Source organism: Hyla sarda, chromosome 2 (assembly GCF_029499605.1).
Source record: "Hyla sarda isolate aHylSar1 chromosome 2, aHylSar1.hap1, whole genome shotgun sequence".
Lineage (NCBI taxonomy): Eukaryota > Metazoa > Chordata > Amphibia > Anura > Hylidae > Hyla > Hyla sarda.
Genome location: NC_079190.1, coordinates 86863172 through 86888462, shown reverse-complemented (window position 1 = coordinate 86888462; position 25291 = coordinate 86863172). Strand labels below are relative to the sequence as shown.

General features: G+C 44.4%; 1 protein-coding gene across 1 annotated transcript in view; it reads left to right on the top strand.

Annotated features, from left to right (window-relative positions):
* The first annotated feature begins 626 nt into the window (after nt 1–626).
* LOC130358746 (retinol dehydrogenase 7-like) overlaps nt 627–25291 on the top strand; it is a 75823-nt gene continuing 51158 nt past the window's right edge. The window contains exon 1 of the mRNA XM_056562471.1: nt 627–952. Within this exon, the coding sequence (XP_056418446.1) occupies nt 640–952 (313 nt within the window). The 5' untranslated portion in view covers nt 627–639. The remainder of the gene's footprint in view (nt 953–25291) is intronic.

Below are 25291 nucleotides of genomic sequence, written 5' to 3'. Positions count from 1 at the left end.
CCACATTAGGTGCAGAATATAGTCCCCCACATTAGGTGCAGTATAGTTCCCCACATTAGGTGCAGTATAGTTCCCCCACATTAGATGCAGTATAGTTCCCCCACATTAGGTGCAGTACATAATCCCCCACATTAGGTGCAGTATATATTTCCCCTACTTTAGGTGCAGTATATAGTTCCCCCACATTAGGTGCAGTATATAGTCTCCCACATTAGGTGCAGTATGTTCCACCCACAGACATACAGCCTTTGAAGGGGTATTCCAGACCAAATGTTTTTTTTAAACAGAGTCATGGTTTTATATAAATAAAAAAAGACATCATACTCACCGGTCCAATTCTCCAATCCCCCCACTGCTGCTATTCTGAAGGAACTTACTGCTTAGCGGGGTGGGTCACCACTGCAGCAATGACTGGCTGAGCAGGCATTTGCTTCAGGGATGACACATCACAGCAGCCAGGAAGCAGCAGTGAACATTGGGGACTGGGAGGCATCATAATGTCAGCCATGGGGTTGGAGAAAGCTTCAGAGAAGGTACAGTTTTCTTTTATACCCTAGCTATCCAACAGTGACTTTTTCCAACCAATGACTGTCTTTTTTCTCTTTCTGTAAAATACAGAAATTCAATTCTGCTACAGTCATGTGGCTCTTTGGTTTAGTATTGTTGGGTCTGAGCATCCTGTACAGATGGTACAGGCAAAGTCAGGTATTGGAGAATCTCTCGGATAAATATGTCTTCATCACTGGATGTGACACTGGATTTGGAAACCTGCTGGCCAAGCAACTGGACAAACGTGGAATGAAAGTTCTGGCATCTTTTCTGACAGAAAAGGGGGCTGAGAACCTGAAGAAGGAGACATCTAGTAGACTGCAGACCATAATCCTTGATGTCACTGACAGTAAAAGCGTTAGATTTGCTACCAAGTGGGTTTCTACTATAGTCAAAGATAAAGGTAGGAATTATATCCATTATCTCTCATATTTGGACAAATACTTTAAAACTGTTTTTAAGGCCTCACACACATGACCATATTTAGGATTGATGTCCATGTTAAATGTCTTTGATAGATTTAACTGCAATAAAGCGTAATTGATAATGTTCATCAATACAGTTAGAAAAAGCTATCTCTTTTGACGTACATTGGGCCCTACAGACGGTATGAACACATTCAACATATACAGTGAAGGTACCACGCAAACTTGGTATAAAATAGCCTACAAAATATCAGACTGTATGCCAATACAGTTGGACACGTCAGCTATTGACTTTCACTATGAAAGACTATATATTGTTCTTGACTGATAGGATCTGATAGGATATCAGGATCCAACATCTTCAATAGTCAATGTCAAACTATTTAACCCTTAGCTAAGTTCTAAGTAGATGATTGAGTAGATGATATTTAGATACACAGTACTGTATCTAAAAAAAATAAAAAATAAAAAAGCCAGCTACATGTCTTGGTAAGGCCATGTTCACACAACTGAATTTCCAAATGGAAACCAGCAGAAAAATTCAGCGCAGAAAATTCCATTGCAACAGTGTCCCAATGGGATTCTCCTGCACTACGCACACAGCAGATATTCCATAACAGAAACCCTAAATCCAGCCTCTGCTAAAAGAATTGACATGTAAATTATTTTGGTGGAATCCATTCGGAAATGCATTGCTATCTATGGAGATGGCGCATTTTTGTTTGGTCCTAGGGCTGGCATGTTCTTCCGGAACCAGATATTTGGCGGAATATCAGCCTGTGTTTTCTGGACAGACATTGGTCAAATATTCTGCTGTGGGAATGTGGTAGCCCTTGGGGGGTGTATGGTAGTGGTGGTATGGTATCTGTATATGAGGGGTTAATGTTAACCCTATAGTTCGTGACGCCAGGCTGAGGGCTGGTATGCTGAGGTAATGCTCCGGCCTATTGCCGCCCTTCCCAGTAACGATAGGTGCATGAAATGACTGAAGGTCCACAAGGAGATTGAACTTGAACTTGAACAACTTTACTTAAGTGCTTGCGATACATCCGAGGCACAGTTACAGTCTCATACAAACAGTACTTATATTGCTCAGTGACTGACAGTTGTTGCGGACCTTGAGCAATTTAGAAAGTCTCTGAATTTTAGGGTAGATATTTGCAGATCCGTCCGGATTTAGAGGTTATATTAGGTCCGGTGATGCTGCAGAGTGTCTGGGAATTGATACACTCTCTATTCTGAATGACTCAGCCGTTGCCGCAAGGCTCGGGCCTAACTCACTGCGATAGTTGCTGCGCAGATCCTTCTCATTTGACAGCCCAGGAACAAGAGAGAGAAAAGATGGCCGCCGCTCCCTTATATGGGCAGGGGGCGGGGTGAATCCGATTGGTCCGAACATCTGTCATTCACCATTAAACATAGTAATGGGATTGCATACGTCACAGGGCCTCCAAAGGTCCTTAAGCAGAATACTATAGAGTTTACCTAGTCACGTGACCCGCAGGTCCTGCAACGCTATGGAACCGGTAATTAACCATTCATTTACATATATTACTATATTTACATTACCCTTACATAAATTACTAGGCTATTAGTTGGAATAGAGGCGACAAGGGGTATGCTACACAACAGGGATCCCTACATCCTAGGGACTCTGGTTATGGGGACCCACACATACGTAGGTGCCGTATAAGATGCGGTACCGGGACACCACAAACCCCCTTACTTAAGATGAGTCGGCCTCGACGTCTGTCCCCTGAGACAGAGGGACTGGGACTAGAACAGGATGCTATATAACAGGATGATCTGTACTTTTGTTATACATCCTAAGTAGACTAAACACATTTACATTCTTTTGATACCTTTCCTAGTATCTGGATTAGGCAATTAGAAATCTATCTAGACATTCAATGCTATCTAGACATTTAAAGACGCTATCTAGACATTTAAAGACGCTATCTATCCCTTAGTTTCTAGCTTCCTATACAACTTTATTAAACTTATTATACATTTTAAGCTTACTAGACAATTAGGCAGCTATCTGACATGTAGTTGATAGCTCCTAAGACACTTTATTAGCTCTCTATACATTTTTATGAGGCTAAACTGAACATTAGCACATACTTCTATACATAAGGCTAACTAGACATTAGTACAGCTTTCTATAAAGTTAGCTTCAAGCTGAATAGGCATTTGTATTATCTCACACATTCTATTTGCCAACAATAAGTTACCTGTTAGTTAGTACACGAAAGGTATACTGGCTAGCCGGAAGCTAGGTCACAGTAAGGGTGGCTGCTAGGGTCTATCGGCTACACGCTACTTATCCCTAGAGCACTTTAAAAACAACCTACCAGGTTATTCTTCGAATTGCGTGTTTATTTTTATATTTGCAAGAGCACCTACTGGCCAGGCAGAGCATCTCACACACGCAATGAGTAAAGAAAAGAAGAAGTGTACCAACAGTGGCAGGAATTGGATATCAATATGCTACAAGTCCTAAGTGTTTTCTTTAAGTGAGATATTTATTTTGATTTATGTACTAGAACATTTTGAAGTAGTACATTTAAGTGAGTAATCTAGGGTACTATGAATGCAAGTACTATTTTAAGAGGGAATCCTCCCTACTATTTTTGTTGAGGCAGGTGCTAGCGATGGGCGACAGCAATAATATTTCCCTCGGAGGAGCCGAGGTGTCCCCTGTAAAGTTACCTACTAAACACCTTTAGCATTTAATACATTTATATGTACAAGCATTAGTGGTGTTTTAAGTGTTGAGTGTACACGTGCAGTACATTGATATTTTCCGTGTACAGCTCTGACTTACTTCTTATGTACATAGACATTAGACTATTTTCTTATGTACAACCTTTACTTACTACTTATGTACACAGACACGAGGATACCTTCCTGTGTACAGAACCATATACATATTTACTATACATTTATCAACACTCCAACATGTTTCAGATGCATTCACCCGATAAGTGCAATATTTATCATAAGAGTTTTTATGAAACTGGTGGTATATACATAAAGCAGACGTGTAAGGATCAGCAGTCCACCCACACTAAGAGTCCAAAGAAAATATACAAATTGGCATGTAAGGATCAGCAGTCCCACCGCTGTGCTGGGGGAGAGAATCCTGGAAGGGGTGGCTGAGTATTTAAACTAGGTGAGTGGGGGGAGGATAATAAAGCAAAGAAAGCAGACAATCAGATGGATAGGTTAGAGAGGGGTCAGGACATAATGGTGGGTGAAGAGGAGTCCTGTGGGGGGAGGTTAAGAGCAGTGGATAAGGAGATCCATGGGTTACAAACCAGCCGTAAAAATAAATGTAGCCCGAAAAATTGTAATCCCAATAATTCAAAAAATTCCATTAGCCCCAATAACTCAATAACTACAATAAGCCCCATTAACTCAAAAAATACCATTAGCCCCAACAACTTAAATAACAACGTTAGACCCAATAACGCAAAAAATCCTATTAGCCCCAATAACTTAAATAATAACGTTAGACCCAATAACTCAAAAAATCCCATTAGCCCCAATAACTTAAATAGTACAATTAGCCCTTATAACTCAAAAAATAACATTAACCCCAATAACTCTGAAAATCCCATTAGTGAGACTATATGTGTAAAACTTAATGGAAATGTAAAGTGTATGTTCACAAATGCCAGAAGCCTAGCAAATAAAATGGGGGAGCTTGAGGCCTTGATACTGGAGGAATATATTGATATAGTTGGGGTCACTGAGACATGGCTGGATTCCTCGCATGACTGGGCTGTTAATCTGCAGGGGTTTACATTGTTTCGCAAGGATAGAATGAACAGAAAAGGTGGTGGAGTCTGTCTGTATGTAAGAAGTGGTATGAAAGTCAGTGTGAACGATGCTATAGTGTGTGATGATTCTGAGGATGGGGAATCATTGTGGGTAGAATTACAAAAGGAGGGAAATATTGAAAAAATAGTATTTGGTGTAATCTACAGACCCCCTAATATCACTGAAGAGATAGAAGGTCAGCTGTATAAACAAATAGAGAGGGCCGCCCGGGCAGGTACAGTGGTAATAATGGGAGATTTTAACTATCCAGATATAGATTAGGGACGGGGGCTGGCTAAAACTACAAAGGGGAGAAAATTCCTAAATTTATTGCAGGATAATTTTATGGGCCAGTTTGTGGAGGACCCAGCAAGAAGTGATGCCTTGTTGGATCTGATCATTTCCAACAACGCAGAGCTGGTTGGTAATGTAACTGTGCGGGAAAACCTTGGTAATAGCGACCACAATATAGTTACTTTTGACTTAAAATGTAGAAAACAAAGACAGACGGGGAAGGCAAAAACATATAATTTTAAAAAGGCAAATTTCCCTGGGCTGAGAGCTGCACTACAGGACATAGACTGGGGGGAGGTGTTCTCAAATACTGATACAGAAGGTAAATGGGACATCTTTAAATCAACTCTAAATAACTATACAGCTAAATATATACCAAAGGGGAACAAATATAAACGATTAAAACTAAATCCTACATGGCTGACAAATTATGTTAAAAGAGCAATAAACCACAAAAAAATTGCCTTCAAAAAATTCAAATCTGATGGGTCAGCTATAACATTTAAACAGTACTTAAGGAGCTTAATAAAATCTGTAAAAATTTAATAAAAACAGCAAAAATTCAAAATGAGAGACAGGTGGCAAAAGAAAGCAAAACTAATCCTAAATATTTTTTTAGATATATAAATACAAAAAAAAACAAGAACAGAGCATGTAGGACCCCTTAATAATGATAATGGGGAGGTTGTCACGGGCGATCAATAGAAGGCGGAGCTACAGACTGGGTTCTTTAGTTCTGTATACACTATGGAAAAAGGAGCTGACATTGGCCAGGTCAGTGCTGGTAACACATCATGTAATGTACTGAACTGGCTTAATGTAGAGATGGTACAAGGTAAGTTAAGTAAAGTAAATGTAAGCAAATCTCCAGGGCCGGATGGACTACACCCAAGAGTTCTTAGAGAGGTAAGTTCAGTAATATCTGTACCCTTGTTCATGATATTTAGAGATTCTCTGGTGTCTGGTATTGTGCTAAGGGACTGGCGCAAGGCTAATGTGGTACCAATCTTCAAGAAGGGCTCTAGGTCTTCGCCAGGCAATTATAGACCGGTAAGTCTAACGTGCATTGTGGGTAAACTGTTTGAAGGACTTATAAGGGATTACATACAGGAACACATAGGGGATAATAGTATTATAAGTGATAGCCAGCATGAGTTTACTAAGGATAGAAGTTGTCAAACCAATCTAATTTGCTTTTATGAAGAGGTGAGTAGAAGCCTTGACAGAGGAATGGCTGTGGATATAGTGTTTCTGGATTTTGCCAAAGCGTTTGATACTGTCCCTCACAGACGTCTGACAGGTAAGTTAAGGTCTTTGGGCTTGGAAACTTTAGTTTGTAACTGGATTGAACACTGGCTCATGGATAGTACCCAGAGAGTGGTGGTCAATGATTCGTACTCTGATTGCTCCCCGGTTATTAGTGGTGTACCCCAAGGTTCAGTACTGGGCCCGCTGTTGTTTAATTTATTTATCAATGATATAGAGGATGGCATTAACAGCTCTGTTTCTATATTTGCAGATGGCACCAAGCTTTGTAGCACAGTACAGTCTATAGAGGATGTGCATAAGTTACAAGATGACTTGGATAGACTAAGTGTCTGGGCAGCCACTTGGCAAATGAGGTTCAATGTGGATAAATGTAAAGTTATGCATCTGGATACTAATAACATGCATGCATCGTATGTCTTAGGGGGGATTAAACTGGCAGAGTCACTGGTAGAGAAGGATCTGGGTGTACTTGTAGATCACAGACTACAGAATAACATGCAATGTCAGGCTGCTGCTTCCAAAGGCAGCAGGATATTGTCATGTATAAAAAGAGGCATGAACTCAAGGGACAGGGACATAATACTCCCCCTTCATAAAGCATTGGTACGGCCTCACCTGGAATATGCTGTTCAGTTTTGGTCGCCTGTTCATAAAAGGGACACTGCGGAGTTTGAAAGGGTGCAGAGACACGCGACGAAACTAATATGGGGCATGGAACATCTTAGCTATGAGGAACGATTAAAGGAGTTACAATTGTTTAGTCTTGAGAAGAGACGTTTAAGGGGGGATATGATAAACGTATATAAGTATATAAATGGCCCATACAAAAAATATGGAGAAAAACTGTTCCAGGTTAAACCCCCCCCCCCCCCAAAGGACGAGGGGGCACTCCCTCCGTCTGGAGAAGAAAAGGTTTAGTCTAAAGGGGCGACACGCCTTCTTTATCGTGAGGACTGTAAATTTATGGAACGGCCTACCTCAGGAACTGGTCACAGCAGGAACAATTAACAGCTTTAAAACAGGGTTAGATACATTCCTGGAACAAAATAACATTAATGCTTATGCAGAATTATAAAATTACATCCCTTCCCCTTATCCCCTTACACCCTTCACTTCAATTCCCTGGTTGGACTTGATGGACTTATGTCTTTTTTCAACCATACTATGTAACTAACTATGTAACTATGTAACCTACACTAGGAGTTCATAGGAAGGGAAAGGTAAACACGGCCTTACCACAAATCAGCCGGGTACAGTCCTTAATGAATCTCCTACAGGCTAGGAGTCTCTTGACTTAATAGTCAGGCACAAGCTTAGTGGTTACGTTGCTGAACTTTGAACTGGAACAACTTAGCACACTCCTGCTAGGCACTATTCTTGAACTTGGTTGCTGTAAGACAAAATGGTTAGACAGAAAAACAATATGACATTACTTTAGAGTCTCTCTAGAAGATGTTCTTCTTTACTCTTGTAGTGCCTCTCTTGGTTCCTCTATATCTGCCAACGTCAGGGGAAGGATTAGACTTAATATATCTTTGCCACACCACATTGGTGAGGATGGAGTTGTGGAAGGCAGCTTGAGAAGGAGTTATAGGCTTACTAGCCGGGATCACAGTGGGGCAATAGGGCTTGAGCACCATCTCCAAATTAGGAGCAACCCATGACCCTTTCGTTGGTACCTTAGGAACTGGCAAACTCTCACTGCTCCGAGAAGGGTCTAGGTACCGACTTGGGTGGCTGCAACTTTGGCCTGTTTTATTCACCCTGTGCAGAACTTGACTCTCGACGGTATGAAGAAGATGATGAACTTGACTCTTTACTGTACATAGAAGATGATGGACTTGACTCTTTAGGCTCCTCCTCCTTGGGTACGCTGGTGGAGGCTTTAGGAGCAGACCTCGTCAGCCTCAAGTTGAAGGGATTGGACTCCCAATCCGTCAACGGGAAATATTTGAAAGGAAGCTTTGTTGGGGCTGTTGGTCTGGTCTGCTCTGGAAGGGGGTGTACTCCACAATTTCACCCACCTCCAAGGTATAGAATTTCTTATGGAGATATGGCCTTTGCACTGCTCGCCGGTTTACGAGGATGGTCTGCCCAGTATGGCAGTCAAGGAGTGCCCCATAACCTCTGACCTTGTCGAACTTGACCACAGTTGCTCTACTCCTTTCTAATGGCTCCTCCCTTTCTTGGGGGTGATCCCATTTACGGATGTACAATGCCTCCATTTCTTTGGTATTTTCTTGATACCGCACTCTTTCTTCATAAGGAAAATGTACGTGCTTTGGAGCGTAGAGTTCTTTGTATCGGGCCTTTAGCTTTTCCATCAATTCGGCCAGCTCGGCTTCTTGACGGGCCCTTTCCCTTTCTGCAGTTGGGATTGGTGGGAGTGGCTTCCCAGGTAATGGTTGAAGTACTCTGTGCATGTACTCTATCAGCTCCGGCTCATCTCTGAACACCCATTGCAGCAATTTTGGTGAGCACGGTCGTGCACTTGGCAAGCTTGATCGAAGAATGACCTCAGGGCTGGAGGAGGAAGAATAGGCCGCCTCTGGCGGGGTACTCACAGCAGACTCCTCCAACGGGATCTCGGCCCACGAGCCCCAGGTTCTGTGGTGAGGGGACAATCTCACCGGTGACACACCTCCAGGTGTCCCTGCACTGTTCGCTGGAGGTGTCTCTGGCCAATCGTCGTCATCATCAGGCAGTGGGGGAAGATTGCAGGCCCCCTCTTCATCTAATGACAACCGCTGCAGAAAGGTCAGCAAGCTCTTGAAAAAGTTGGGCTGCGACTGCCACAACTTTTCGTGTTTCCGGCACCATTTTGCCAACTGGACCACGTGGAACGCTGCTCTCCACCATGTCTGTACTCTCCGGCTCTCTCTGCAGACTGAAGAGGCTGCTCTGTGTGGCGTCTTTTATAGTAGGCTTCTCCAAAATGGCGCTGGGCAGGAAGGACGCTATCGGTGCAGCCCCGACTTCCGGTCCCTCCAGAAATGACTCCTGCATCTCTGAGTTCCCTTTCGGCTGGGATACAGCAACTTGGTGTCCACGCCCAGGGGCGTGGCGCAGCGCGGGCTTTCTTTGCGCTCTTTTCCGGCAGCAGTTCGGCTCCGCCTGTGCTGACCGGACCAGAGAATCGCAGCATGAACTCATTGCGCAGTTTACACATTTCAACTGTAGACAAATCTTCGTCTCCCCACTTACTTTTCTCTTGGCCCCCTTGTATGGTGCCCCACAAGCACCGCTCTTGTACACAGCAATACATGAATAAAGTTCGCGATCTGGGGGGGAGTACACTTTCACTAGTGGCAATAGCAGGCACACACAGTAGCAGGATCGTTGCGGTCCCAAAGCGGTGTGGCCCAGGACAAGGCCTTTCCAGATAGCAGACTGACCACGAATGCCACCTTAGACCGTTCCGTGGGAAAGTGGTCCGACATGCTCTCCAGGTGCAGCGAAGACTGGGTCAGGAACCCACGGCAGAGCTTAGAATCCCCATCAAACTTGTCAGATAGAGACAGGCGGACTCTGGACGTGGAGGCGGCAGCTCGCTGTGGAGGAGATGCTGGAGCTGGTGGAGGAGATGGTTGCTGCTGTGGAGGTAGAAGCTGCTGGAACATAACAGTCAACTGTGACAGCTGCTGTCCTTGTTGGGCGATCTGCTGGGACTGCTGGGCAATCACGGTGGTGAGATCACCGAGGCTTGGCAGTGGTACCTCAGCGGGATCCATGGCCGGATCTACTATCAGGAACCGGACTGGAAGCGGGTAGTGGATCCTCTGTGTTAGTGAGGCGATGGCGTGGGCCGTACCAGGGGACCGGTTGTAAGAAGTTACTGGTTTTTACCGGAGCCCACCGCAAGGCGGGATGGACTTGCTGTGGCGATAACTCCCAGGTCGTATCCCCCGATAGCGACTCGACCTCACTAAAAGCTGAGATAGGCATAGTACACAAGGACAAGGCGAAGGCAAGGTCGGACGTAGCAAGAGGTCAAGGCAGGCGGCAAAGGTTCGTAGTCAGGGGCAACAACAAGGGTCTGGATACACAGGCTTGGGAACACACAGAACGCTTTCTCAGGGCACTAGGGCAACAAGATCCAGCAAGGACAGGAAGGGGAAGTGGGTTTTTATAATGTGGGAAGTGATTGGTACTGATTGGGCCAGGCACCAATTAATGGTGCACTGGCCCTTTAAATTTCAGAGAGCTGGCGCGCGCGTGCCCTAGAGAGCGGGGCCGCGCGCACCAAGACAGGACAGCAGGAGGACGGGGCAGGTGAGAAGATGGGGATGGGACCCGCGGGCGGGCGCGTCCCGCTATGCAGATCGCATCCCCGCCGGTGATAACAGAGCAGCGCTCCCGGTCAGCGGGTCTGACCGGGGCGCTGCACGCTGAAGAACGCCGTGAGCGCTCTGGGGAGGAGCAGGGACCCGGAGGGCTCGGCATAACAATTACCCTCAGGGAAATAGGCTCTGTGAGCGCATCAATCAAGTAGTCATCCATATGCTGTATCAGGACAAGAAGAATGGCCCCGGCTACTGCCCGAGTTGCTGGAAATTTACAATACAGTGCACTGCTCCACTGGATACACCCCCTTCTACTTGATGATGACACGGGCAACTGCCAAAAGACCGGACATTAGGGTTGTAAGCCCCGATTTCAGCAACACCATTCCAGGTAGGCGACAAAGTCTGGCTACGGAAGTTCCCGAGAACGGACAAATTGGATTCCATCTGAGAAACAGAGCCCTACACGGTGACAGCTAAATCCTATCCTGAGTCCGATGTGTACGAAGTTCAGAAGCCTGGGTATTAGCCGCAAGCCGTCATCCACTGAAATTAAGATCTGTCTAAAGGAATATCTAGCAGTACTCCCACCACTGCCTCCTCCAGATGTCAGACCTGCAAGGGGATATGTTCCTGGCGAAGAGATCCATCCATCCATGGATTTCCCTATGTTCTCTCCAAGTCAGCCAGCATTCATCTGTTTGACTCCAGCCACCGGGATTGGTCCAGCCACATTAGTCAACATGCCAGTTCCTGCTCTATCTCCGTTGGCTACAGCTTATATATCTGTTTCCAGAGTGCCAGCAATAGTTCCGATTCATCAGTCCAAGTACTATCGGTCCCAATTCCAGAAACTCCTGAACAAGTTCCAGCTCCCGTGTTGGCTGAAGAAGAGCCTGCTGAGGTTTCAGAAGTTTTGTCAGTTCCTATTCTCCAGAGGTGGTACTGCGCAGATCCCAAAGGTCCACACAAGGTCAAATACCAGCAAGGTATAGAGAGTAAAGTATCTATTTGTATAAAAGTTTCTAGGTAACCACATGCTAGTATCTAGTCTAATTTCATGTACAGATAATCAATAATGTACATAGTACATCTTGTGTATCTAACATAGTCAAATGTCATACAATGAGGAAAAAAGTATTTAGTCAGCTACCAATTGTGCAAATTCTCCCACTTAAAAAGATTAGAGAGGCCTGTAATTTTCATCATAGGTATACCTCAACTATGAGAGACATAATGAGAAAAAAAATCCATAAAATCACATTGTCTGATTTTTAAAGAATTAATTAGCAAATTATGGTGGAAAATAAGTATTTGGTCAATAACAAAAGTTCATCTCAATACTTTGTTATATACCCTTTGTTGGCAATTGCAGAGGTCAAATGTTTTCTGTAGGTCTTCACAGGGTTTTCACACACTGTTGCTGGTATTTTGGCCCATTCCTCCATGCAGATCTCCTCTAGAGCAGTGATGTTTTTGGGCTGTCGCTGGGCAACACGGACTTTTAACTCCCTCCAAAGGTTTTCTATGGGGTTGAGATCTGGAGACTGGCTAGGCCACTCCAGGACCTTAAAATGCTTCTTACGAAGCCACTCCTTTGTTGCCCGGGTGGTGTGTTTGGGATCATTGTCAAGCTGAAAGAACAAGCCACGTTTCATCTTCAATGCCCTTGCTGATGGTTTTCACTCAAAATTTCACGATACATAGCCCCATTCATTCTTTCCTTTACACGGATCGGTCATACTGGTCCCTTGGCAGAAAAACAGCCCCAAAGCATGATGTTTCCGCCCCCATGCTTCACAGTAGGTATGGTGTTCTTTGGATGCAACTCAGCATTCTTTCTCCTCCAAACATGACGAGTTGAGTTTTTACCAAAAAGTTCTACTTTGGTTTCATCTGACCATATGACATTCTCCCAATCCCCTTCTGGATCATCCAAATGCTCTCTAGCAAACTTCAGACGGGCCGGACATGTACTGGCTTAAGCAGGGGGACACATTTGGCACTGCATGATTTTAGTCCCTGGCATATTGTGTTACTGATTGTAGCCTTTGTTACTTTGGTCGCAGCTCTCTGTAGGTCATTCACTAGGTCCACCGTGTGATTCTGAGATTTTTGCTCGCCGTTCTTCTGATCATTTTGACACTACGGGGTGAGATCTTGCGTGGAGCCCCAGATCGAGGGAGATTATGAGTGGCCTTATATGTCTTCCATCTTCTAATAATTGCTCCCACAGTTGATTTCTTCACACAAAGCTGCTTGCCAATTGCAGATTCAGTCTTCCCAGCCTGGTGCAGGTCTACAATTTTGTTTCGACAGCTCTTTGGTCTTGGCCATAGTGGAGTTTGGAGTGTGACTGTTTGAGGTTGTGGACAGGTGTCTTTTATACTGATAACAAGTTCAAATAGGTTCCATTAATACAGGTAATGAGTGGAGGACAGAGGAGACTCTTAAACAAGAAGTTACAGGTCTGTGAGATCCAGAAATCTTGCTTGTTTTAGGTGACCAAATACTTATTTTCCACAATAATTTGCAAATAAAGTCTTTAAAAATCAGAGGTTTTATGGATTTTTTTTCTCATTTGGTCTCTCATAGTTGGGTGTACCTATGAAGAAAATAACAGACCTATCTCATCTTTTTAAGTGGGAGAACTTGCACAATTAGTGCCTGACTAAATATTTTTGTGCCTCACTGTATATTTAGTCAGGACTGTAACTCAAAAAGTCAGTATATTCAATCCATTATAATCATTTAATGTCTAATGTCAGTTGTTTCCTGTCCAATGTGCACAGGGTTCTCTTGTGGCCAGACAGTTCTCCTGAAGGCGTAAGTAGCACATCCAGTGACAAAGCTATTGTGTATATATCGGTAACATTTTCATGTGTTTTTAAGAAATGTATAACTGCTAGTTTTAATGTTATGGGGAGAGGTAGCTAAAGTCGACGGGCCCCATTAGCACAGGCATCAGGTAGGGAGCCTCAGGCAGCCGGATCCGAACCAAGTATTCACAAAAAAGCAGTTGCAAGACCATAGGATTTCAATTTTCCCAGTTCTCAAAACCCTCAGAAGACTGAGCATGTAAGGACGTTGATTGTAATGTCACATGGACTCTTCCCCAGTTCATCAGCCATGTAAAGGACATTGGTGCAAAGCCCAAGGAACTGTTTTGTTGTTTCATGGCCTCAGTGGCCACCTTATATTCATCCGCCCTCCAGGACTGGGCGCCGAGTATGGCTGTTGTTAAGAGAGGGAGTTTGTGGTGGTCCAGTACAGAAGTTGCACCCCTGTACCCTTGCTGTCCTGTCTGGCGGACTCAATTGCAGTGATCCCTGAGTCCCCCCTTTACCTGTATACTATAAATAGTTAAGTGCCTATGTTATCTATTGCAATGTCTTTATGCTGTTATGTTCCTTTAAATATTATTGATATGTCTTGTAACCAAGGAAGGTACCAGTGATCAGGTGACTTATAGGGTGACCTATAGGACCCCTACCGAGTCTCCCCCATATTAACCCTGGGGGAAGCTAGCTAGCTCTCTTGGGTTCTGAGGTTAGAGCAGTGAAGTCCAGAGAGAGTGTCTGGTGTCCTGAGGAGGCCTAAAGCCTGCCACGAATCCACAAGTCCACTACCCCACAGGTGAACTTCAAAACCTGGTAAGCTACAGACAGGGTGAAGTCTGTCAAGTCAGTCTAGTAAAGTCACTCGAGATCAGTCTTCATCAAGTCAGCGTGGGCCTGCAGCAAATTGTCCAAATCCACAGCGAGCCCTAAGGTCTCTGAAGTCACTGGTCACTGAGCTGTCAAGACTATTACACCTGTCTACCTCAGTAAAGCTGCTGTTGTTCAGTAACTTGGCGTCAGAGTCATTATTTGCCCCCGTTCCTAGCCCAGGATCCAGCGGTATACCTCCGGGTGGTGTAGAGGTTAAATCACGCCCTGGTGTCACGAACACAAGGGGTTAATGCCATCTGCCCCTAGGGTAATAACATCTGTCCTCATCACACCCTCACCACACAACCAATCAGATTCCATTTTTCAGAGGCCTTTTCAAAAATTAAAGAAGCAAGCTGATTAGTTGCTTTAGACAGCTTTTGATAGATCTTCCCCTATGTGTTTAGGTATCAATTAAACCATCAATGAAATGTCATATATTATACATTAGCTTATTCAAATTACTTGTCTAAAATGCTTTTTAATAACATTTTGTAATTTTGTGTTAAATTAGCCCCCAATAGATTGGCTCCCAGGGGTCCGCCTAATGGTCCTGCCTGCAGTCCTGCTTGCAGAAAGGCAGGAAATTCAGGCGGGATCTCAGCTCAGCACAGTGTATGGAGCTGAATATTTCAGCTTCCTTTCCCTTTGAGCTGAGAGCAGGGACTCTTGAGCAGGTGTTACGCCGAGCGCTCCGGGTCCCTGCTCCTCCCCGGAGCACTCGCGGCGTCCCTCTCTCTGCAGCGCCCCGGTCAGACCCGCTGACCGCGGTAGCGCTGCACTGACATTGCCGGCGGGGATGCGATTCGCATAGCGGGATGCGCCCGCTCGCGAATCGCATCCCAAGTCACTCACCTGTCCCGGTCCCCGGCTGTCATGTCCTGGCGCGCGCGGCTCCGAGGGTGCGTGCGCCAGCTCTCTAAGATTTAAAGGGCCAGTGCACCAGTGATTAGCTTCCACCTGCTCCCTGTCCATATTACCTCACTTCCCCTGCACTCCCTTGCCGGATCTTGTTCCCTTGTGCCAGTGAAAGCGTTTAGTGTTGTCCAAAGCCTGTGTTCCAGATCTTCTGCTATCCATATTGACTACGAAACTTGCCGCCTGCCCCGACCTTCTGCTATGTCTGACCTTGCCTCTGCCTAGCCCTTCTGTCCCACGCCTTCTTAGCAGTCAGCGAGGTTGAGCCGTTGCCGGTGGATACGACCTGGTTGCTGGAGGATGTTGCGGGCAGCAGAATGTTCTCCACGGCGTCTCCAGACTGTCACGTCTGTCACATGTGCTCAGTGTGAACCTGCTTTCATTTGTGAAGAGCACAAGGCTCCAGTGGCGAATCTGCCAACCTTGGAGTTCTCTGCCAAATGCCAAACATCCTGCACGGTGTTGGGCTGTAAGCACAACCCCCACCTGTGGATGTCGGGCCCTCATACTACCATGGAGTCTGTTTCTGACCTTTTGAGTGGACACATGCACATTTTGCAGGGCTCTGGCTCCTGGACACTACGCTGACAGAAACAGTACACCTTCTAGCCACAGCTCTCTTTGATGTGCCATCCTGGATGAGCTGCACTACCTGAGCCACTTGTGTGGGTTGAAGACCCCGTCTCATGCTACCACTAGAGTGAAAGCACCGCCAGCATTCAAAAGTGACCAAAACATCAGCCAAGAAGCATAGGAACTGAGAAGTGGTCTGTGGTCACCACCTGCAGAACCACTCCTTTACCGGGGGTGTCTTGCAAATTGCCTATCATTTCCACCTGTTGTCTGTTCCATTTCCACAACAGCATGTGAAATTGATTGTCAATCAGTGTTGCTTCCTGAGTGGACAGTGTGATTTCACAGAAGTGTGATTGACTTGGAGTTACATTGTGTTGTCTAAGTTTTCCCTTTATTTTTTTTGAGCACTGTATTTGAGCTCCTTTTGCAGCTGCTCGGCAGAGCTCAGAAACTGTAGAGTTGAGTTAGAGTTCAGAGCTGGGTGGAGGGGGTGCCATCTCAGCCAATCACAGCACAGCTTATCACACACTGAACGCTCTAGGCTGTATGTTTAGAGTATAATAGCAGAGAGAGGGTGGAAGTTCTCCCTTGTAAGGGTTCAGATAATGTCATGCCAGAATATACAGCACAATATCAAGGTAGAAAACTAAAAAATAATAAAAATAAAGGCATGTGATGGTTTATTATGATAGGGAGAGAGAATTGAGAGGATTAAAAAATTTATCAAGATTATGACAGGTACTCTTTAACCCCTTAAGGACTCAGGGTTTTTCCGTTTTTGCACTTTCGTTTTTTCCTCCTTACCTTTTAAAAATCATAACCCTTTCAATTTTCCACCTAAAAAGCCATATTCTGGCTTATTTTTTCGTCGCCAATTCTACTTTGCAGTGACATTAGTCATTTTACCCAAAAATGCACAGCGAAACGGAAAAAAAAATCATTGTGCGACATAATCGAAGAAAAAATGACATTTTGTAACTTTTGAGGGCTTCCGTTTCTACGCAGTGCATATCTCGGTAAAAATTACACCTTATCATTATTCTGTAGGTCCATACGGTTAAAATGATACCCTACCTATATAGGTTTGATTTTGTTGCACTTCTGGAAAAAATCATAACTACATGCAGGAAAATGTATACGTTTAAAAATGTCCTCTTCTGACCCCTATAACTTTTTTATTTTTCCACGTACAGGGCGGTATGAGGACTCATTTTTTGCGCCGTGATCTGAAGCTTTTATCGGTAGGATTTTTGTTTTGATCTGACTTTTTCATCACTTTTTATTCATTTTTTAATGGTATAAAAAGTGACCAAAAATGCCCTTTTTTGGACTTTGGAATTTTTTTGCGCGTACGCCGTTGACCATGCGGTTTAATTAATAATATATTTTTATAGTTCGGACATTTACGCACGCGGCGATACCACATATGTTTATTTTCATTTTTTTTTACACTGTTTCATTTTTTTTATGGGAAAAGGGGGTGATTCAAACTTTTATTAGGGAAGGGGTTAAATGACCTTTATTAACACTTTTTTTTAACTTTTTTTTGCAGTGTTATAGGTCCCATAGGGACCAACGCGATATGATGCGGGATCGCGGCGCAATCCCGCTTCATATCGCGGGAGCAGGCGCAGGACATAAATATACGTCCTGCGTCGTTAAAGGGGTTATCCGGGTACCAGAAAAAAATGCACCAGGAGTATTCCAAAATTTGATCAATTACCTATTTTTTGAAATTATCTTGGTAAATTTTTGTTGTATCTTAAAGGGGTACTCTGGTGGATTTTTTTTTTTTTTTTTTTTTTTAATGAACTGATGCCAGAAAGTTAAACAGATTTGTAAGTTACTTCTATAAAAAAAAAAAATCTTTACCCTTTCAGTACTTTTTAGCAGCTGTATGCTACAGAGGAAATTATTTTCTCTTTATATTTCTGTGCTCTCTGCTGACATCTCTGTCTGTGTAAGGAACTGTCCAGAGCAGCATAGGTTTGCAATGGGGATTTTCTCCTGCTCTGAACAATGCCTTGGCAAGCTCCTGATGAGGTGGTGGGTGGTCTCCTGAGGGATTTCCTCCCAGACCTGGACTAACGCATCAGTCAACTCCTGGACAGTCTGTGGTGCAACGTGGCATTCGTGGATGGAGTGAGACATGATGTCCCAGTTGTGCTCAATCGGATTCAGGTCTAGGAAACGGGCGGGCCAGTTCCTGATACAGGCATCAGGTATCAGTGGAGCACTTTGGACAAGACAAAAAAGAAATTAAAAAAGAAAAGAATTTCCTCGGTAGCATACAACTGCTAAAAAGTACTGGAAGGGTAAAGATTTTTTAATAGAAGTAATTTACAAATCTGTTTAACTTTCTGGCACCAGTTGATTTAAACAAAAAAAATTATATTTTCCACCGGAGAAACGTTCCCATTGCCTGTTTTGCCTTCCTGTGTTTCCTGACCTTCCTGCTATGTTTTTTGACTACGAACCTTTGCCGCCTGCCTAGACCTTCTGCTACATTGACTACACCTCTGCCTCATCCTCTGGTACCCCGCTTTGCCCAGTTACCTGTGTTGTCGAGCCGTGTCGGGGGTAGCGACCTGGGTGTCGCCTGCCACAGCAAATCCAACCTGCTTTGCTGCGGGCTCTGGTGAAGACAGTCCGAGTCATCAGCCACATAGGTAGAATATCCACATCCAGTTTTGTGACAGCCCGCATTCAGGTGCGTGACAGTAAGATCCGGCCATGGATCCAAATGGGGTTCCTCTGCCTGACAACACGGATCTTGCATCTATCGTGGCACTCCAGTCCCAGCAGTTGGCCCAGAAGGCACAGCAGCTTAACCAGCTATCCGCCATGATGCAGCAATTGCTATCTGCTCAGCAGCAACTGTCACAGCCTCCTCCTCCAGCTCCAAACTCCGTTTGTCGCTTGAAAAATATGAGGGGGATTCCAATTCTTGTCGAGGTTTCGTGACGTAGTGCTGCATGCACATTGAGCTCATGGCGGACCAGTTCTCCACAGAACGAGTTTTTTCATTAGTCTCCTTTCTGGAAGGGCCTTGGCCTGGGCAACTCCGCTGTGGGATCGCAGTGATGTCATCACTACTAATCTCCAGGCATTCCTGATGGAATTTGCACTGTCTTCGAGGAACCTGCTTGTGCTTCCTCTGCTGAGACGGCTCTGCTGAGTCTTTCTCAGGGCAACTCCACTGTTGGCGAGTATGCCATCCGGTTCCGAACCCTGGCGTCGGAGTTAGCCTGGAATAATGAAGCTCTCTTCGCTACCTTCAGGAGAGGATTAGCGAGTCAAATTAACCCCTTAAGGACTCAGGGTTTTTCAGTTTTTGCACTTTTGTTTTTTCCTCCTTACCTTTTAAAAATCATAACCCTTTCAATTTTCCACCTAAAAGTCCATATTATGGCTTATTTTTTTGCGTCACCAATTCTAATTTTGCATTGATATTAGTCATTTTACCCAAAAATTCACGGCGAAATGGAAAAAAAAATCATTGTGCGACAAAATCTAAGAAAAAACGCCATTTTGTAACTTTTCGGGGCTTCCGTTTCTATGTAGTGCATATTTAGGTAAAAATTACACCTTATTATTATTCTGAAGGTCCATACAGTTAAAATGATACCCTACTTATATAGGTTTGATTTTGTCGTACTTCTGGAAAAAATCATAACTACATGCAGGAAAATTTATACGTTTAAAAATGTCATCTTCTGACCCCTATAACTTTTTTATTTTTCCACGTACAGGGCGGTATGAGGACTCATTTTTTGCGCCGTGATCTGAAGTTTTTATCGGTATGATTTTTGTTTTGATCAGACTTTTTGATCACTTTTTATTCATTTTTTAATGGTATAAAAAGTGACCAAAAATACGCGTACGCCATTGACCGTGCGTTTAAATTAATTATATATTTTTATAGTTCGGACATTTACGCACGCGGCGATACCACATATGTTTTTTTTTTATTTACACTGTTTTATTTTTTTTATGGGAAAAGGGGAGTGATTCAAACTTTTATTAGGGAAGGGGTTAAATGACCTTTATTAACACTTTTTTTTTACTTTTTTTTTTTTTGCAGTGTTATAGGTCCCTATAACTGTACACACTGATCTCTCATGCTGGTCACTGGCGTGTATTAACACGCCTGTGATCGGTGTTATCGGCGCTTAACTGCTCCTGCCTGGATCTCAGGCACGGAGCAGTCATTCGTCGATCGGACACCGAGGAGGCAGGTAAGGGCCCTTCCGGTGTCCTGTAAGCTGTTCGGGACGCCGCAATTTCACCGCGGTGGTCCTGAACAGCCTGACTGAGCAGCCGAGATACTTTCAATTTCAGTTCAGACGCGGCGGTCAGCTTCGATCGCCGCGTCTGAAGGGTTAATACAGGGCATCACCGCGATCGGTGATGTCCTGTATTAGCCGCGGGTCCCGGCCGTTGATAGCCCCAGGACCGACCCGATATGACGCGGGGACACCGCCTGACCCCGCGGCATATCGCGGGAGCCGGCGGAGGACGTAAATATACGTCCTACGTCGCTAAGGATGTCCTTGCTGCCCGTGAATTGCCATCTACCTTGAACGAACTAATAAAATTGGCATCCCGGATCGATATCCGTTTCTTCGAGCGACGAGAGGAACTACGACAAGAAAGGGAATCTGCTCGACCTCGGCGCGTTCCTCGGCTGGCGCCAGTCTTCCAGCAACCACCGCAACCTTCTACGTTGCCCCCCGCAGTGGAGGCTATGCATGTGGATCGGTCTCGCCACACCCTGCAGGAAAGGACTCGCTGACGAACCGAGAATATTTGTCTATACTGCGCCAGTGCAGACCCCTTCCTTACGGACTGTCCTCTGCGTCCTCAGGCACAGGGAATAGCTTGCACCTAGGGTTTGTTGGAGAGGCCTCCCTAGGTATGAATTCCTCCTCTTCACGCTTAAATATGACGGCTCAGCTTCTTCTTCCCTCCAAAGAGAACCTCTCAGTTCTGGCCTTCCTGGACTCTGGCTCTGCAGGAAACTTTATTGATGCCTCTCTAGTGCATAAGTATCATCTACCAGTTTTCCACCTCCTGAAACCTCTGTTCATCTCTACAGTCAATGGAGAAAGACTGGACTGCACAGTGCTATACCACAAAGAACCCCTGTTGATGTAGGTCGGAGTCTCCCATAGGGAGAACTTGTCCTTCTATGTACTCCCACACTGTACTTCACCTCTCTTGCTTGGTCTACCTTGGTTGCCGCTCCATGCCCCACAGCTGGATTGGAAAACCGGAGAAGTCCTTCGCTGGGGTCCGCACTGTAACAATCACTGCATTCACATACGTGTGACCAGGGAACCTTCGTCTAGACCTCTACCCGGTTTACCTTTATTTCTCCAGGATTTTGCTGATGTCTTCAGCGAAAAGCAAGCTGAAGTTTTGCCTCCACATCGTCCACACGACTGTCCTATAGACTTGATGCCCGGCACCACACCTCCCAGGGGCCGTCTCTACCCCTTGTCTGTTCCAGAAACCCAGGCCATGTCAACCTATATCCAGGAGAACCTACAGAAAGGATTTATCAGGAAGTCCTCTTCTCTTGCCAGAGCTGGGTTGTTGCGTCCTTGCATCGACTACCGGGGACTGAATAAAATTACAGTTAAAAACCGTTATCCCCTTCCTTTAATCTTGGAGTTGTTCGGCCGTCTGCGAGGTGCCAGGATTTTCTCCAAATTGGATCTTGGAGGTACCTATAACTTAATTCGTATAAGAGAAGGGGACGAGTGGAAGACCGCGTTCAATACTCGAGATGGACATTTCAAATATCTTGTTATGCCATTCAGACTATGTAATGCTCCAGCAGTTACATAGTTAGTATGGTTGAAAAAAGACATACGTCCATCAAGTCCAACCAGGGAATTGAATGGAAGGGTGTAAGGAGATAAGGGGAAGGGATGTAGTTTTATAATTCTGCATAAGCATTAATGTTATTTTGTTCCAGGAATGTATCTAACCCTGTTTTAAAGCTGTTAATTGTTCCTGCTGTGACCAGTTCCTGAGGTAGACTGTTCCATAAATTCACAGTCCTTATGGTAAAGAAGGCGTGTCGCCCCTTGAGACTAAACCTTTTCTTCTCCAGACGGAGGGAGTGCCCCCTCGTCCTTTGGGGGGGTTTAACCTGGAACAGTTTTTCTCCATATTTTTTGTATGGGCCATTTATATACTTATATACGTTTATCATATCCCTCCTTAAACGTCTCTTCTCAAGACTAAACAATTGTAACTCCTTTAATCGCTCCTCATAGCTAAGATGTTCCATGCCCCATATTAATTTAGTAGCACGTCTCTGCACCCTTTCCAGCTCCGCAGTGTCCTTTTTATGTACAGGCGACCAAAACTGAACAGCATATTCCAGGTGAGGCCGTACCAATGCTTTATAAAGGGGGAGTATTATGTCCCTGTCCCTTGAGTCCATGCCTCTTTTTATACATGACAATATCCTGCTGGCATTGGAAACAGCAGCCTGACATTGCATGCTATTCTGAAGTCTGTGATCTACAAGTACACCCAGATCCTTCTCTACCAGTGACTCTGCCAGTTTAATCCCCCCTAAGACATACGACGCATGCAGGTTATTAGTACCCAGATGCATAACTTTACATTTATCCACATTGAACCTCATTTGCCAAGTGGATGCCCAGACACTTAGTCTATCCAAGTCATCTTGTAACTTATGCACATCCTCTATAGACTGTACCGTGCTACAAAGCTTGGTGTCATCTGCAAAGATAGAAACAGAACTGTTAATGCCATCCTCTATATCATTGATAAATAAATTAAACAACAGCGGTCCCAGTACAGAACCTTGGGGTGCGCCACTAACAACCGGGGACCAATCAGAGTACGAATCATTGACCACCACTCTCTGGGTACGATCCATGAGCCAGTGTTCAATCCAGTTACAAACTAAAGTTTCCAAGCCCAAAGACCTTAACTTACCTGTCAGACGACTATGAGGGACAGTATCAAATGCTTTAGCAAAATCCAGAAACACTATATCCACAGCCATTCCTCTGTCAAGGCTTCTACTCACATCTTCATAAAAGCAAATTAGATTGGTTTGACAACTTCTATCCTTAGTAAACCCATGCTGGCTATCACTTATAATACTATTATCCCCTATGTAATCCCGTATAAGTCTTTCAAACAATTTAGGAATTCACAGAAATAGATAAATAATATTTATAATGTACCAGTCAAATTGTAAATCACAGAAAACATTAAAACTTTACTTTTAATAAATCACTCTAAAATATATAGACCATCAAAAACCACATATAACAATTCTGGTGTTGTACCCAGATATCGTACATCCAACCAGAAAGGACAAGGTAAGTTACACCTTGGTCATACAGACCACTTTTTGCTGCACTGCAACTACGATAAGTTGACCATTTGCAGACTTACAAAAAGAAAAAAACAACACAGTCCCCTGGTCCGGCAGCAGTAATAAGATACATACAGGTTATAAGATCAATCTGAACAAAATATCCTAAAATAAAGGATGGGTATAAGGGTGGGGTAGGTATGGGTGGGACCTGGGGGTAGCACGGGCTAGATATGAAATGCCCCTATGGCTATCCTGACCCTAGGTGATCACCCTGCTCTAGGCCTAAACCTAGGCGGAGTGAACGCCCTGATAAGGGCGGCCCCACTCCGGAACCTTCCCTGATATACCCTAAAAAACCCTATTTAGGAGACAATTAGGAAGGTGGCTCACTGTCTCACTGGGGCGCCCTATCTGACTCGGTGGACAGGGAGGATACCCTAACTTAAAGTAGAGGATATTAACAGGTAGTGTCCCACTGAGGTGTTTATGTCAATTCCCCAATGTGTTTGGTGTATGACTCAAATCATAGAACACTGGACTATATACCAGTATTTGTATCTGTCAGGATAACACAGGTTAGAGTGGTAGTATTCTGATACACTGTAAATTTATACAGACAAATAAGGCTAAAATATAGCAAAGATGCCTATTTGCTGTTGAGACAGACACAGATATCTATCTGCCATAACCGGGGCAGGTGAGAAATGGCAATGCTGCTCCAAAAATCACTGTTCTCAACACAGAGCTAGAATTCCTAGTTACTATAAACAACCACAGCAGGCATTGATGGCAACCTCTGGTTGTTATAGGCAACCAAAAAGGTTCACAAATAAAATTGATTTCAACTAGATGACTTTAGGAACCCCAGAAATCCAAATGTAGAGTCATACACAACACAGATTAGCAAATGTAAATATGCACAAGAGAAGGACCAGTGGGATACTTATCAAGGCTGCTGGAGGACCGGAGGACCGCAGTCCCTACGCGTTTCACCCCCTCAGTTCTTCAGGGTACAGATAGAGGGGTGATATGGAGTAAGTGGACAATCCCATGATGGCGGATGGAAAGCAGTAGGGTGAAAAACCGCTGGTGTCTCCACAGCAAATAGTCATCTTTGCTTTATTTTAGCCTTATTTGTCTGTATAAATTTACAGTATATCAGAATACTACCACTCTAACCTGTGTTATCCTGACAGATACAAATACTGGTATATAGTCCAGTGTTCTATGATTTGAGTCATACACCAAACACATTGGGGAATTGACATAAACACCTCAGTGGGACACTACCTGTTAATATCCTCTACTTTAAGTTAGGGTATCCTCCCTGTCCACCGAGTCAGATAGGGCGCCCCAGTGAGACAGTGAGCCACCTTCCTAATTGTCTCCTAAATAGGGTTTTTTAGGGTATATCAGGGAAGGTTCCGGAGCGGGGCCGCCCTTATCAGGGCGTTCACTCCGCCTAGGTTTAGGCCTAGAGCAGGGTGATCACCTAGGGTCAGGATAGCCATAGGGGCATTTCATATCTAGCCCGTGCTACCCCCAGGTCCCACCCATACCTACCCCACCCTTATACCCATCCTTTATTTTAGGATATTTTGTTCAGATTGATTTTATAATCTGTATGTATCTTATTACTGCTGCCGGACCAGGGGACTGTGTTGTCTTTTCTTTTTGTAAGTCTGCAAATGGTCAACTTATCGTAGTTGCAGTGCAGCAAAAAGTGGTCTGTATGACCAAGGTGTAACTTACCTTGTCCTTTCTGGTTGGATGTACGATATCTGGGTACAACACCAGAATTGTTATATGTGGATTTGATGGTCTATATATTTTAGAGTGATTTATTAAAAGTAAAGTTTTAATGTTTTCTGTGATTTACACTTCAAACAATTTACCCACAATGCACGTTAAACTTACCGGTCTATAATTGCCTGGCGAAGACCTAGAGCCCTTCTTGAAGATTGGCACCACATTTGCCTTGCGCCAGTCCCTTGGCACAATACCAAACACCAGAGAATCTCTAAATATCATGAACAAGGGTACAGATATTACTGAACTTACCTCTCTAAG